Source organism: Phascolarctos cinereus, unplaced genomic scaffold, assembly GCF_003287225.1.
Source record: "Phascolarctos cinereus isolate Bilbo 61053 unplaced genomic scaffold, phaCin_HiC Scaffold_9;HRSCAF=440, whole genome shotgun sequence".
In the NCBI taxonomy this organism is placed as follows: Eukaryota; Metazoa; Chordata; class Mammalia; order Diprotodontia; family Phascolarctidae; genus Phascolarctos; species Phascolarctos cinereus.
In genome coordinates, this window is record NW_027556402.1 from 196,722,555 (window position 1) to 196,739,469 (window position 16,915).

At 36.0% G+C, this 16,915-nt stretch overlaps 1 protein-coding gene across 7 annotated transcripts in view; it reads right to left on the bottom strand.

Annotated features, from left to right (window-relative positions):
* Positions 1–16,915, bottom strand: part of GRK4 (G protein-coupled receptor kinase 4) — a 132,387-nt gene that overhangs the window by 100,692 nt on the left and 14,780 nt on the right. For 3 of the 7 annotated variants that reach the window (XM_020992169.2, XM_020992167.2, XM_078148771.1), the window contains exon 2: positions 4,116–4,211. In XM_020992169.2, the coding sequence (XP_020847828.1) occupies positions 4,116–4,211 (96 nt within the window). Of the gene's footprint in view, positions 1–4,115; positions 4,212–4,767; positions 4,872–9,315; positions 9,336–16,915 lie in introns of those variants that run through there. The other 4 variants (XM_078148773.1, XM_020992168.2, XM_078148772.1 and 1 more) reach the window with 2 other exon arrangements.

The following is a 16,915-nucleotide window of genomic DNA, read 5'->3' on the forward strand; positions in this document are numbered from 1 at the left end:
GACTACTTTATTTTTCTAAATGACTAGCAGATGAACTGGAAGTACACACCAAAATGACTCTATGCTCCAAATGAATGCAAGTTTGTAATTCTATGAATTTATAAAAGGATTGGAGAGATTAAAGAAAGTACAAATAGTAGTGACCACTGTAATACAACTCATTATGCTAGGGAATGGCGACACAAAAATGAAAAACAACATAGACTACCGCAAAGATATGACACTGATACATGTAAATATAATACAAGGAAGAGTAAAGCATGGTAAAGGAGCAATCCAGAGAAAGCACTCTAGGAACATAAAGGAATAATAGAAATCTTCCAGTGCAATAGGGAAAAAGGAACTGAAGGGAGAATCAGGAAAATACTGAACTCTTAATAAATACAAACCATGAAGTAGAGATGCTTTTATGTTACCATTTGCTATGTTAACATATATATAAATAAAAAGTACTTGTGTACTATGGTATTTCCCAGATTTCCAGAAGCCAAGATGGTAAACAGGAAATTTCCTGAACTCTCCCACATGTACCTCCAAACAACTATAAAATGGCACCCCAAAATGAATTCTGGAAAGGCAGAACCAACAAAAAAGACAGGGTGAAACAACTTTCTAACCCAAGACAACTTGGAAGGTTATCAGGAAAGGTCTGTCTCACTCAAGTAAAAGAGCAGTGCTACCAGGCAAGGCATTGCCTCTGCATGCCAGAGAGAGGCCCCAATGCAAGTTAGTGACTAAGGCTCCAGAACCCCATTGCAGTAGCAGGCAAGCAGCTAGCCCCCCTCCCATGCAGCTCCTGTGCAGAATCACCCTCATGGTCTTCAGTGCAGAAGCACCCCCCCCCCAGGTGCCTCATCACAGTACCAGGTGTACTATCAGCACCAGACATCCCCCACCTCATCACAGCATCAGAACCCCAGTACAGCACAAGGGGCCCCCATGTACCTCAATGTAGCACCAGGTGAACAACCAGACACCAGCACCAGGCCCCTCCCATATGCCTCAGCACAGCACCAAGCTAACAGTAAATGTTAACACTACTCCTCCCAGACCCCACCCCTGCCCCAGGCCTCAAGGCAACACCAGATGAGCTGCCAGACACCCGCTGCTCTGGGCAGCACCAGCCACCTCCCACATCCCCCACTTCCCTCACCACAGCACTCACCCCCACCCCAGAGCAGCACCAAGTGAGTCACCAGACCTTCCCCTGCCCCCAACACAGCACAAGGGGCCCCAGAGCAGCACCAAACAATCAGCCAGGGCCCATAGCTCCAGTCACAAGGAGCCTGGGACAGTACCCCTTCCACCCCAGGAGCAGAGTTCAGCTTTAAAAGTAACAAAATAGGCTGGAAAAGATGAGCAAAAACCAAAAAAAGAACCTGACCATAAAAAGTTATTATGGTGACAGGAAAAATCAAGACACAAACTCAGAAGAGGATGGCAATGTTAACATGTCAACAAAACCTGAAAGAAAAATGTGAATTGGTCTCAAACCCAAAAAGAACTCCTAGAAGAGCTCAAAAAGGAGTTTAAAAATAAAATAAGAGAGAGAGAAGAAAAACTTGGAAAAGAGAAATGATTGTGATGCAAGAGAATCATGAAAAAAGTCAACAGCTTGATAAAGGAAGCATAAAAAAATGGAAAAAGAGGCAAAAAATTTACTGGAAAAAAACCCAACTCTCTAAAAAGTAAAACTGGCCAATGGAGAAGGAAGTTTTAAAAAAAAAACTAACTGGTGAAAATAACTCCTTATTTTCAAGTGGAAGCTAGTCACCCCATGAGACATCAAAAATCAATCAAACAAAATCAAAAGATGAAAAAAAAAGAAGAAAATGCAAAATATCTCATTGGAAGAACAACTAAACTGGAGAACAGATCAAGGAGAAATAATTTAAGAATTATTAGACTACCTGAAAGCCATGATCAAAAAAAAGAACCTGGACATCATACATCAAGAAAGTATCAAAGAAAATTGCCTTAATATCCTAGAACCAGAGGGTAAAATGGACATAAGAATCCATCAATCACCTCTGGAAAGAAATTCCAAAATTAAAACTCCCAGGAAGATTACAGCCAAATTCCAGAACTTCCAGGCCAAGGAGAAAATATTACAATATTACAGCCAGAAAAAAAGATAATTCAAATATTGGAGAGCCACAATTAGGATTACACAGGATTTGGCAGCTTCAACATTAAAGGATTAGAGGGCATGGAATGTAATATTCTGAAAGGCAAAGGAGCTGAGATTACAACCAAGAATTTCCTATCCAACAAAACTGAGCATAATCCTTCAAGGGAAAAAATGTTCATTCAATGAAATTGAAGGCTTTCAAATTAGTCTGATGAAAAGACCAGAACTAAATATGGAATTTCACATCTTATTAACTTCCAGTAATAGCAACAGTAGATAAGATACAGCTAAATTGAGCACTGAAATCACATTTCTTTGAAAACCAATATAACAATTCTAACAGAAGTAGAGCCCAAGTTACAAAACTTTAATCTTCATTAGTCACAATCAACCAGCTGTTAAATATGGTTTTATGGCACATATCGTTAATACTAACAAACTAAAGGTTGACATTTGGTTAGCCAAACTTTTTGGCATACAGACCTGCCTGATTCACTTGTAAACACTAACACTTGTTGTTTTAAGAAAAAAATTTTAATTTCCAATCTGTTAAAGTTTTTCTTTGAACATTAGGAGCTTAGTTTGATCCACAACTTTTAGTTACTTCATCTTTTTCTTAAAAGACTTTACCATATAAAATATTGCCCAGTACATGACCATGTTTGTTTTTGGGTTCATGGTTCTAGGGTTAGTTGCATTTTCATCATAAATAAAATGCCTTGGGAACAAGAAGGGCAATGATTACTATGACTAGTTTAAAAGGAAGGAGATGAAGGAATCTTCCTTCAAATTCTTTACAAATGATAAAGAATGTATTAGCCTAGTGTTTGTTTAAATTTGCACATTAAGGCTGTCATTATTTAAGCTATATGGTCAAAAGTCCCTGTGATAGATTTTTTGATCCACAACTCTCACTGATTTGTAACCATAGTATATGCCAATGCTGCACTTACTTCAATATATTTTGTCCAAGATGACAATATCAAAAGTATAGCAAAATAACTTCCAGTGCTCACCAATTTTTAAGCAAAAGATAATTCAAAGAACTTTACACTTCATAGATGCATAATTTCCAAAAATAAAGCTACTCATTACAACCATAGATTCAGAACTGGAAGTAAACTTGAAGGTCACTTAGTCACATACCTTCACCTTGGAGAAAAGGCACAGAAACAGAGTGGTTAAGAGATGTAAATGGCAGAGCCAGGACTGAACCAACGTCCTCTGCCTCCAAATCTGGGGCTTTTTACACCAAACCACTACCTCTTCAACAAGAGAAAAACATATACAAACCACTATTTTTAGAGCTCACATTTAGTTATTACTGAAACAGAAAGTTAAGGGACAGGGTAACAGGAATGATTCCTGTTTGGCTTATGGCTGCCAATTTTTAAAAAAAGTTTATTTGGGTGATTATATTCTTAATATTGCCATTCAAAGTTGGTAATAACATGCTATAACACTAATAATTTTTTTCAGGTTAAGCAGTTTTTTAGTGCAGACATTTACATTTTGCTTTCATACTCCATTTATTCAGCAAGCATTCATTACTTAATTTTAAAAAGGCTTTAAATCTGTAAACGAGAAATGTAATCAATTTTATGAAGTCATCCTTATAAAATAATCCTAAATTGTTGATTCAAAAAGCATTTATGCTCTTCAAGCAAAGTGGAACTCAAGCACTGTAGAACATTGCGGACTAATTCATTAAGAGATAAAAATGTGAAAATACTGAAAATATTTTTGGAGTTTCTTTTTTTAAGTCAACTAGCATACACTTTCTAACTACAGGTTAAGAAACCTACAGTATTTCTCACTGAAAAGAGATATGAGAAGAAAAGGAGAATTTGTCTTACAAATGTGAATTTGATACCCAAGGAAAAAAAATGCATTGAAAACCTTACACAGTAACATCTAACAAGGTCTATTTAAACAATTGGCAACATATTAAGCTTTAAACACACAAAATGCATTATTAGCTCACCAATGGTATATCTGAGTTCATTACAATGGCTGATGTGGGGTAACTTTAACATCTCCTTCCATTTCTTACTTCGACCATGTCGTTTACCACCTCCTCCTAAGGGAAACAAAAAAAAGATGATAAATGAGAATACAAAGGCCTACAAATGTCCAATATGACTTCAGTGGCATGTATCTTCAACAACAAGAAAAATTATTTCTAACAATCCTAGCCTTCACATATGTGGCTATTACATGTGTGGTAATGGAGGCTAAACAGAATCAAAGAATCACAGAATTTTAAAACTGGAAGTACTTCAGTGGTCATATAGGCTAACCCACATTAAAAAAAATAGAAATTCCCATTATTAACAAACCCAAATAAATGGTCATCCAGACACTGCTTGAAAACCTCCAATAAGAAGGAACACTCTGGGAGCCTCTGAAGGCAGCCCAGTACATGTCTGAATAACTCTAAATGTTTGCAAGTTTTCCTGACATCCTTTGTAATTTCTACCCATTGCTCCTGGAGTCAAACAGAACAAATTTAATAAAACTCTCTGGCTCTTGATTAGGACCCCTTATTTCATATTCACATTTTAGTAAGGACAGTAATAAGCAAGGAAGCCTCCAAAAGAAGGCAACCAGAATAATGAAGAATCTTGCGTTCTTGCCATATGAGGATTGGTAGAAGGAGCTGGGATGTTTTTCTTGAAGAAAAGTCTTCCAATAGGAAACCTTTGCAGCAGAGTAGAACCTGCCAGAACTTGCACACTGTTTCTAAGGGCAAATAAGGAAAATAAATAGACACTTACTTATCCATGATTTTCAACATATAAAAAAGAGATAACTTTTAACCAATTATAAAATTCTCTATACTGCAACATAACTTTAGATCTAAGATTTTACATGACATATAGTAAAGTAATCTAGATATAATATTATAGAATTATCCGTATAAAGACTTTTTGTATTACTACAACTTGTAAATTGAAGAATTAATTCAACACATGTTACACTAGGTCTCTTTTATAGAACTTTTACTATTTTCCTGGCTCCTGCAGCTGCAGCACCAATCTAACCCCACCCTGCTCTTTCCCCTTCATTTTGTCAGTCGTGCAAATAGCTAGAGTCCACCGTGTTCCAAGTCAGAATTAAATGGTATGAGGGAGACAAACACTAAAAAGGGAAAATTGGTGATTTTTTCTATATGTAAAATAATAAAAAAAAAGAAGCCAGCAAAGCATGCTATAAATAGCAGCCAACTAGATGACTGATACAAATGAAGGCACTTTTGGATAACATTTACAAAGCTTGCATTCACACTTTTTTGAACATGTAAGGAAAGCCAAAGTTTATTCAAGTTCTTCATACCTGATACTACTTCATTTCTTTTAGATCAGAGGTTCTCAGACTTATTTGGACTTACTGCCCCCTTTAAAAAAAATTACTTAGCCCCCCTCCCTGGAACTCTTTAACCCTTTAGTGTTTTTCTTAAATTTGCATCATTTCAAAACAATATAAAATATATTTTTTAAATGATACATATTAAATTTAATAATTTATTGTATATCTGTGGGTTTTTTCCTGCACCGAAATTTTGATGACGCAGCATTGTGTCACATAACCAAATGGTTTTCAAAATGTTCTTATTTTCTCTTCTTTCCTTATGCTTCCACTGCCCTCTTATTTTTATTTAACACCCCTCCAACAGCACCCGAGGCCACTACTGCCCCCTGGATCTGTCCAGTGCTCCCCAGGGAGCAGTATTGTCCACTTTGGGAACCCCTATTTAGATTTTAGCACATTGATTTTAAAAATTCTCATTCTCAGTCTTATATAGATGCATATGAATGTATATTACTATATGAGTAGGATTATAGATATAAGTATATGTATGTGTAAGTAAGCATATATGTGTACAGGTACATTTATGAATATGTATATCTTTGTGTGCATATGCTTATATATGTATGTATATGTGTATATACATGTATATGTGTATGTATCTCTCTCTCTCTATATATATATATATAAAATATAAATATATCCACATTTAATTGTAGCCTTGGGGTGTAAGCTTTGGAGGGTAGGGGGGAAAAGAACAAAGTAAAAAGTGCACAGCAGAGAACAAAAGAAAGTTTAAAAGGAAGCAAAGAAAAGATGGATGGCTCTCAACACAACACATAGTATTTATAATATAGGCTTTCTTGAAATGTAAATTTATTGCTGTATATTTTGAATCCTCTTTCACGTTCTGCTATGCACATAGCAATGCTTTTCTTTCATATTTTGTATTATTTCAGTTTGTTTCTTTTTTCTTTTCTTATTTTGTATTTAAGTTTAAAATTTAAAAATTTACCCAAAAAAATTCTCATCTGGCTCTACTGTTACTGAGTACTATCTGAGCTCAAATTCATGAACCTTAGCATTTATAGATTATCAATCCTATGTGTTCAGTTTCTATCCCTGAACAAATGACAAGACCACTGGTTCTTCCTACTTGGCTAGTCACGACTTCATAATGCAGAGTGAAACGAGAAGAACCAGGAGAACAATTTATACAATGACAACAATATTTAAAAGACAACTTTTGGTAACTATGACCATCACAATGATCAACCATGATTCTAGAGGAGTAATTAAGAGGTGAAAGAGTACAGAATGAGATATACATATGTAAATATATGCATGTTTACATATACATGCAAGTGTAAGTGTATGGATGCATGCAAGCGTTTATGTTTTTGGACCTGGCTATGGCCAATGAGGACATCTATCTCGACACCACATGTTTGTAACAGATTTGGATTTCCTTTCATTCTCAATTGGAGGGGGATGGGAAAGCAGATTCTACAAAGTTCGAACAGCTTTTTAAACATGGGTCCTACTAATGGACTACATGCCTATGATCCCAATTCAAAAGAAATTCAAGATAAGGTTGGCAATAGGGTGATGAAATTTTTAACCAACACAAAATCTCTAAGGATAGTTACTAATTAAAGAGAGATTGCAATCTGCATTAGTAAAGGGACTATCTAGATCAATGAAATTACAATTCCTTAAAGTGTATAAAAAATGAATATACACACATATATTTCCATATCAAGTCTGTGATACAATAACTAGTCACTTAAAAAGGAATACTATCATTCTGCCAAGTCTCAGCTATATGTATTAAACATGTATATTATTATTAAAAATATATTACAAGACTATAAGTATGGTTGGCATATCTAGAAAACAAGCTTATCTCCTACTTCCTTTTCAATAGCATCAATTTTGATAGTATTTTAAATAGTTTAATCTAGTATTTACTCATTGAAAGAAATCAAAATCCTTAAAGGAGCTTCATTCCTTTAGCTAGTTTTACCACACTGATACTTAAAACTTTTACATTAAATATAAACAGAGGGGATGAAATACTCCTAGAGAAAGCAAAAGAGTTGTATACCTGGAGAAGAAGTAAAGACAGATCTCAGGTAGAGTCCCAATTATAAACTGGAACTATAATGCAATATGAACTATGATAGCTATAATACTTTGGTCAGGCTTTATCTTCAATATTCCATTCTGGATACCACAGAGGATATCAAGAAGATGAGAAGTAAGACTGCAAAGGACCTATTAATCATATTATAAAAGCTCCAGTGAAAGAACTGGAGAAGCAGTTAAAAAATTGGAGAAGCTGGAGTAGGTATGATAGTTGTCTTTAAGCATCTAAAAGATTTTCACATGTAAGAGAGTTTAAAATTGCTTATTTATTCCTTGGTCAGCTCCCTAGAGCCAATTAATAGAAGCTAAAGAAAATCAAAATTTGGTACAATATAACCTAAAGGAGAGAGAGCCCTCTCAGGTCCTACTTACACATTTCACAGATGAGTTTAAATATCTCATATCCAAGCCCACAACAGGTTAAAAAGAACAAAATCAGGAAAGCAGAACTGCTATAGGTAAACATACCAATAAGACGATAGGAAAGAAGATAAGAAAACTATCAGAAGCAAGCATAACTAAAAAGCACATCAGCCTGATAAAGTTTAACATAGGAACAGTATTACATACTTTCAAAAGCCCTGAAGGAATTACTGTAATAGTACAGAACATCAACTGATCATGGGGAATCAGGAAAAGGTTAAATGACATTCAGTAACCTCTGTTTAAGAAAGAAGCAGGTAAATTGTGTAATATATTTTTGAAGATTTCCATTCAAAAGGGTCAAAAATATTTAAAAGCTTGGCTTTAAAATCCTTGGTCATCTGAAAAACTAGCCTATCCAGAATCACTCATTCTGCAAGGTTTCCTGAAGCTAAGGTTTTGCTATATTTAATGATAAACAACCTAGCTGAATAAAGTTTGAAATTACTCTACATTTTTAGATAGATCATTAAGGTTAAAACTGTGTACTTAAAATGAATGAAATGCAACCTAACCCACCTAAAAATCCTTCAAAGTAATTTCTCTCCAAATCTAAGAACCGAGTCTTACATTCTAGGGATATCAGCAGACTAATAATTTATATGTTTATAATATATTTCATGAAGATAGACTTATCAGATGTGCTTCATTAAAGATTAATAATCTGCATTCTAAAGAAAAAATATAATTTAATTAATGTACATTCTAGAGAAAAAATCTAACAATTATCTTAGACCATCAGCAATATAATTTCTAATTTCTAACCCCTTTCATTTTGATTAAACTATCATATACAATTTCTACTTTATAATTCTGCAAGATAAGAGGTCTCTTCTATAACAGTCTGGAACAAGTCGTCAAAAATATTCAGTATTATTTGCTCTTTTTTTTCTTCTGTTTTGTTTCTTCTTTCTCATGGTTCCTCCTATTGGTTCTAATTCTTCTTTACAACATGACTAATGTGAAAATATGTTTTAATAGGAATGTATAATGTTAAGCCTATATCAGATTGCATGCCGTCTTGGTGAGGAAGAGGGGAGGGAGAAGGGAGAAAATTTAAAACCCAAAAACTTATGGAAGTGATTACTGAAAACTAAAAATAAATTAATTAATTAAAAATATTTAGTATTAGCTAACATTTACACATTATTATATATTTAATGTGATTAGAATCAAAAGCTAGACTAACTCATGCTGAACAGGTTTTGCCTCAAACTTAACTTTACAAATAATATAGACAGGTTGTAACAAGACCGAACAGCTTAAGACATGGAAAAAAAAATCTAAAAATATGTAATGCTTACCACAAGATACTGTTGCCACACTGGGTGGGGGAGAGAGGAAGGGTGTCACCAAAGAGAAAAGGAAGTGGCAAGCAATAAACAAAAGAATCTACTATGAAAATTACCTTTCTGAAGGCAAATAAGCTTAAATTAGAAAGAACAAAATTCTCATGTTCAATCCGAGCTCTTCTATGAAGACTTTAGTATATGTCGAGTACAACTCAGTACAAAAAATAGAAAATTCAAACCCATAAATGACTAAATTTTTATTCATAATATATAAAAATGTCCAAGTAACATAAGAAACAAACCCTCAAAACATAGTGTAGTACCAAAAAGATTACACACCAGTAACATGCTTGAAAGTTGGGCAATTCTTCCACCTACCTAATGTAGGTCTTCAAGATAATTAGCAGTAACTGGTTTTGGCCTTGCTTCACCTGGGTCATTCTTAACCTCACTAATACTGATGGTTCTATCACTATCATAAAGGAACAAATCCCTTTGTCTTAAGAGAGTTGGTCCAAAGCTGTATGACAAGCTTTCTAGTTTATCTTCACTATTCAGGAGCACCAAATAGATCTACAAACACAAAAGCTTCAATATGGGTGAGGAAATTTCTTGGCAATTTGATGACTCACTCCAGAAAGAAAGAACTCTCACCATTTATTAGCTCTAATTCAAACCAGAACACCACAATGGAATTTAAATAATCAATGTCTGTAACTAACTCTTCAGCTTAACTTTAGATCTTCTGCTATTCTTCCTTTAGTGGCTCAAACTTCAACATTTATCTAAAATCATAAAAAGTAAGAGACAAGGTTGTGGAGGCAAGAAATCAGCCAAGCCTTTCAGGCCCTACTTACACCACAGAAGTTAGTCAATAAGTATCTAGTAACTATCCACTATATGTCAGGCATTGTGCTAAGCACTAAGGATACAAAGAAAGCTCCTTGTTCTCAAGGAGCTTACAATCTAATACGGGAGATAACATGAAAATAACTATATACAAACAGGATAAATAGGAAATAATCAACAGAGGGAAGCACTAGAAAAAGAGACACTGGAAAAGGCTTTTTGTATAAGGTGGGATTTTAGCTAGCACATGAAACTAAAAGGCAGAGGGAGAGCATTCTATACATGGGGATCAGCCAGTGAAAATGCCTAGAGCTGGGAGACAGAGTATCTTGTTTGAGAAACAACAAGGAGGCCAATGTCAGTGAATTGGGGAGAACTTAGGGCAGTGCAAAGTGTAAGAAGACTGGAAAGATGAGGGGTGCGGGGTGGGATGAAGGTCAGGTTATAAAAGAACTTTGAATGTCAAACAGAGGATTTTCTATTTGATCTAGGAGGTGATATGAAGCCACCAGAGTTTACTGAGGGTGACATGGCCAGGCCAGTCCTTTAGGAAGATCAATTTGGCAGCTCATAAACTGCAGTGGGCAGACTTGTGGCATGCAGACCCACCAGCAGGTTACTGCAATAGTAGAGGTGTTAAGTCATGAGAGGCCTGCACCAGGGTGGTAACAATATCAAAGGGGAGAAGGAGGCACGTGTAAGAGAAGTTACAAAGATAAAATTGACAGGCCTTGGCAACAGATTGGATATGAGGAGTAAGAGAGTGAAGAGTCCAGGATGGCACCTGGGTTAAAAGTCTGGATGACTGGGATGATGTATCACTGACAGTAGTGGCAAGTTTGGAAGTGGGGAGGATTTAGAGAAAAAGATGAGTTCAGTTTTGGACATGTTGAATTTAAGTGGTATAAGGGACATCCAATTCGAGATGTCAAATACACAGTTGGAGAGGTGAGACTGGAGGTCAGCAGAGAGGTTATGGCTGGATATGTAGATTTGGGAATTCATCAGCCATAAAGATAATTAAATCCATGCAAGCCAAGGACAGGATCACCAACAGAAATAGTATAGAAGTAGAAAAGGACCAGGACATGGCCCTGTGGGACACCCAAAATTTGGATGTACGACCTGGTTGAAGATCCAGCAAAGAAGTTTTGGTTGAATGATGAGGTTGGAAGCCAGACTGCAGAGACTTAAGAAGAAAGTGAGAGGAAAGCGAATGGAGGTCTTCTCAAGGAGATTAGCTACAAAAGGTAGGAGAGCTATGACTTTAAAGTGTGCTAAAGCCCAGTGCCATGAGTATCTCACTTGAGATGCTACAAGAGCTCTATAAAGAACTGCTACTTCAGGTATATCTCTCCTTTAAAAGTGTGAAAATTAAGGCTTAGAGAGGTTGAGTTGCTTGTAAGCATCAGAAGTAGGATTTAGAGTCAGAATTCCTGGCCTGCAAGTTCAGTAGTCTATCCACTCTGCCAATATTCTCTCTTGGATGACCAGAGGGGAAGAGAGCAAGAGGGCTGATGTAGAAGTTTGAGGTACCTTTGACAAAAATTGGGAATTCTGGATGGGGAGGAAAATTTTGAGGAGAAAAATAAGTTCTGTTTTGGACACACTGAGTTTAAGATGTTTCCACAGAAAGTACATTATCCACACATTCCACATTATTTAATACAGGAGATGGTAGGAGCAAATAAACTAATCCCTGCCCCATCATAAATTAGGCTAGTTTTTTCCATGAGAGGCATCAAGACTTTGTTGGCTTAAAGGACTAGAGGCCCAGGATTCTGACATCACCTCTTGGCTGCCTGAGTACAAAACTCGCAGGAGGAGCTCCAGAGGAACTTTCTCTGATCTTGCTTAGCTGGCATATGACGATGCACAACTTGGGCAACTTTACTCAGCTGAATCAACTCAAGTGGTCCAAGATGCCTGCACTTATTGAACAGCCTTCTGTCATTTACTTATGGCTAAGGAAATTTCTTTTTGTTGACTACTGAACGAATCTTATTTTGTTCCAATACCAAATTTAAATAACTAGGGGGCTGGTCTCAGATAGGCTAAGATCAGAACACAGGCAATGAAAACTGGTTTGACTGTTCTAGACTATATACTAGGAGACACTGCATATTTAAAAAAAAGTTTACTATGTATTATACTAATGCTATAGGAGACCAAACAATAAAGTTCTAGACACTTTCTTCAAATAACCCCTTGAGGTGGGCAGTGCAAGTCTTCACTCCATTTCACAGAAAAAGAAAAACGAAGCACAAAGAATTTAAGTCACTGTTTGAGGTGACGCATCTAGTAAGATGTGGGGACAAAACCTAAAACTATGGTGCTCTGAGGTTTGCAAAGCACTCTACAAATTGGATTCTCACAACAACCTGAGGAGGTAGGTGCTATCTTATCCCCATTTTACAGCTGAGGAAACTGAAGCAAACAGAGGTGAAGTGATTTGCCCAGGGTCACATAGCTAGTAAATGTCTGAGGCTGGATTTGAATTCAGTTCTTCCTAATTGCACACCCTCTATGGTGTCCCCTACGTGCTCTTAAAAAACTAAGCTTTTTTAACTCCTAATTCAGGACTGTTTTCATTATACCATGCTATCTCACCGAATACAAGAAAGTTACCAACTTTCAAAGAAATTATGTAATAGAAGCTTGTAGTTGGGGAGACAGAAAACATGTGAGAAACAAATGGAAACATTATCTTTAGGGAAGTATCATTAAGTGTAAAATAATTCTACAATACACCAATACTACAGTGATTCAACAAAAAGAATAATCAAGTGGAATACAGTTTTGAAATGCTCCTGAAAGTGAGACTTGACCTGGGTTTGAAGAAGGTAAAGGAGAGGAACTGGCAGAGAAGTGAGCAGGCATCTGGCACAGAAGGAATGGAACATCAAAAGGTATGAATATGGGAATCAGCTGACTAATCTTGTGGTCATAGAGGGTCCAAGAGTAACCAGGAAATCTAAGACAAAGAAAGCATTTAATAGTATATTCATCACACAACAGCAATATTTGGATACCAGCTGCTCCTCTTGGCTCTTTTACATGCAATCTATATCTATCTAAGATTCATAATGTCTTTGTCATAACATTCTATAATGCTAGACTCAGTAGCACCTATCTCAACATAATAAAAGTGGTTCAAAGGTTTCCTCTAGTCATAATGGATCCAGATCGTGGGCTAAGAGACATCTGGCTTCTGCAAGGCATTTGGAAGCCACCCTAGACCCATCAGTCAGAACCTTTAAGATTTTTCTGGTGGCTCACAGGAAAATCAGATAAGCTCAACTGTAAACGCTGTTGCCCTAGCTCCTCCAGACCTGCAAACACACTTCAGTTTTCCCCCAAGTTGATCCCCGTTTCCTAGCTGCTACCACTATGGACCCACGAATAGTAATATAGCTTCACCTTTTCATTCCTGTAAATCCAGAAATAACCATAAACTCAAGGTAATCTCAGTATTTTAAGAACACAGATGACAGGAGGATAATTGAAAGGGGAAGTCAAAGAGCAAATAGTCAAACTGTAAAGACAAAGAAAATAAAGGCAATCTGAAAAACTATGCAAATGAACTTGATGTCAAAACTTTTCTATTTCTAAATACACTTTGGGGTTATTATTTAATGGAGCAATTTAATTTGCATAATATCTTATGATACTTATAAAGAATCTAACAATACTTCCAAAATGCCTCTCTGGACACTACACATATGTTCCTTACAATTATACATTTACATATCCACACACATATTTCATGTGTTTTTGACCAAGAACAGACTAAGCATAGTTTTTATGTATTTACTTTTGTTTGTTTGCTTATTTTGGTGAGGCAATTGGGGTTAAGTGACTTGCCCAGAGTCACACAGCTAGTAGTGTTATGTGTCTGAGGCTAAATTTGAACTCAGGTCCACCTGACTCCAGGGCCAGTGCTCTATCCACTGCGCCTCCTAACTTCCCCTAAGCATGGAGCTTTTAGTCAAAATTCCCATTGTCTTTCCAAGATCTCCAAAAAAAGTCTAAATTTTGTATACTGTCGTTTTTTTCCTTGGTCAACAAAGGCCTAATTTGGGTTATAATTAGAGAAAAGTAAAGGCAAACTACACTCAATTTTTCAATAGTCTCAACATTACTTATTCTGAGAGCTTTCATTTTACAAATTTATGAAAAGTTGTGTGTTCCCAGGCACAGTATTTGGCTTATTAATTAAATAAAAAAAGTTTATAGTCATAATAATCAAGGTTCACTGAGCAGAAAAATATTTTGTTAAGAAAACCAAAACCAAGATAGTGGATACAACTTGGCTGTTAGCAATACTGTAGCAGTAATGATGAAACCTATACATTATCATTAGTGAAGAAATGACGGATTTCTTTGTGGAGGAGATTGAGAAGAGGATAATTAGCTTACTGGTCCAAAACTGAAGACTACGTGGCTCCCATTTCTGAATCATCTTAAAATGGATTATGTCTTAAAGAACGTCCAAAATGCTAAGAATGACAAGTAATATTTCACTGTCTTCTCTTAATTGAGTTTGTCACTAAGTACCCTAGCAATCAAATCTTTACATCAAATAACACATTGAAAATGCTGTCTATGAAATTCCTAAATCTGTCATGTTTTCTTTCCAAGATTCATCATTTCTTATTAATAAGTAATAAAATGTATCACTGGTTAGTGAAAGGTGATTTGGCATATAACATCTCCACTGTAGCAATAATAGACATCGATAGAATTTACTTTGACCTTTAAAAAAAAAACTCCATTATAACCGCCACAGCTTCTTTGTCAACTAGAGGGAATTACCAGTTAAGGAGTCAGTGCTCACCTGGACTTTAGTCCAAGGTAGAAGGAGAATATTTCACCCAGCAGAAGTAGAAGGAACCTCAGATGACCTCTGATTACAGCTCACCACCCAAATTATTTTGCCCCTTCCAGAAAGTCTTCCTGGATATAGATCTTTCCTTTCCTCTTTAGCCCTCACCAAAATACTTCCTCTGTAACTCTCTAACGCACTGATCATGTAATATTACATATTATAGTTATTTCTGTTTGTATCTTGTTCCAATAATAGGCCATAAGCTCTACAGGGGCAAGGCTTATGTCATATGTAAACTATATACCTCCTCTATTCACCTGGCATAATGAACTACACATAGTAGGCACTTCATAAATGTTCAGTGAATGCCTCTCCTTGTAGAAATGGGGAAACTAAGGCCGAAAGAGGCTGACTTGACAAAAGGATAAGGAGTGTCCGGAATAGTGGTGTGTGCCTGTGTTCTCTGCTGTTGAAGAGGCTCTAAGAGTTCAGGAGTTCTGAGCTGCTATAGGGCTACAGTTGACTGGGTGACTACATTAAGTCCAACATCAATATGGTGAGCACTTGGGAGTGGAGGGCCACCAGGCTACTTAAGGAGGGGAGAACTGGCCTAGGTCACAAAAAAAAATGCAGCAGGTTAAAACTTCCATATTAATTAGTACTGAGATTGGCCCATGAACAGCCATTGTACTCCCATCCTGGATGAGACAGAGACCACTGAGTTCTTCCCTACCCCCTCCTACCCCCCCTAAAAAAAAAGAAAAAGAAAAAAAGAAAAGACTCAGTGGCAGGTAATAAATAACAAAATAGCAAATTCTGAGAAGACTGGTATGAAACTGACGAAAAGTGAACTGGGAAGAATCAAGGCAAGGATTTATACAATCACTACAATACTATAAATAAAAACAACTTTGAAAGACTTAAGAACTCTGACCAATACAATAAACAATAACAACTCCATAAGACCAACACATCTCCACAGAGAGGTGGTGGGCTAGAGGTATAGAATGACATACACGCTTTTAGACATGGCCAATACGTGAATCTATTTTCCTCAACTATACATATTTGTTAAAAGAAAGAACTTGCATTTTTTGGGAGGGAACAGAATTATGAGGGAGAATAGGAGATAAAGGGATAATGACAGTAGTGTCAAAAAAAAGAAGGAAAAAATGTTAATAAAACATTTTTAAAAAGAGAGCAGGTGTGCAGAAGGGGACATGAATAAGCAAAGTACTGGAGTGTCAAATTAAATGTATACTTTTTAAAAAGCTATACAAAAATAGAGATTCACTGTTTTCTAAGCAATCCTCTTTTTCTGTTATTTGCATATAAAAATATTCATGTTTGCTAAAATCAGAACAAAAAAATTTAATTAAAAAGAAAAAAGGAAGTATGAAAATATGAATGGTGAACTCATATTGGTCAAATCTCTATGCCACATAGGATACAAAAAAGAGCTCTCATTCATCATGAGAATTTTTCATTCATTTCTGAAGATAACCAGAAGTTTTCTTTTACAAATATGTGCAGTTCTTCATCTGCCTCCATCAATAAATAAACACCTGATTAAGTGTATTTATTAAGCCCCAATTATTATTCTAGGCACAGCATTAGTCAGCAGGGACTACAAATACAAAAATGAAATAGTCCCTTGACCTTGAGAAACCTACATTCTCACACCCATTGTCTTATTAAAGCTCAATTAACTGACATTCTTAAAAAGAAATATTTGGTTATGTGGTTATATGGAATAAAATATATCCTACTGATTTTTATTAATTCAATATTTGCTAACCATGTTCATTCATTCCATAGCAGCCTTGCAAATTTCTGGATGTGTTAAAGCTTATCTGGGATGATTTAGAGGTGGAGAGGGACCATAGGCTTACAGAATTCAAGCTATAAAGGACCTTAAGGTCATATAGTCCAACC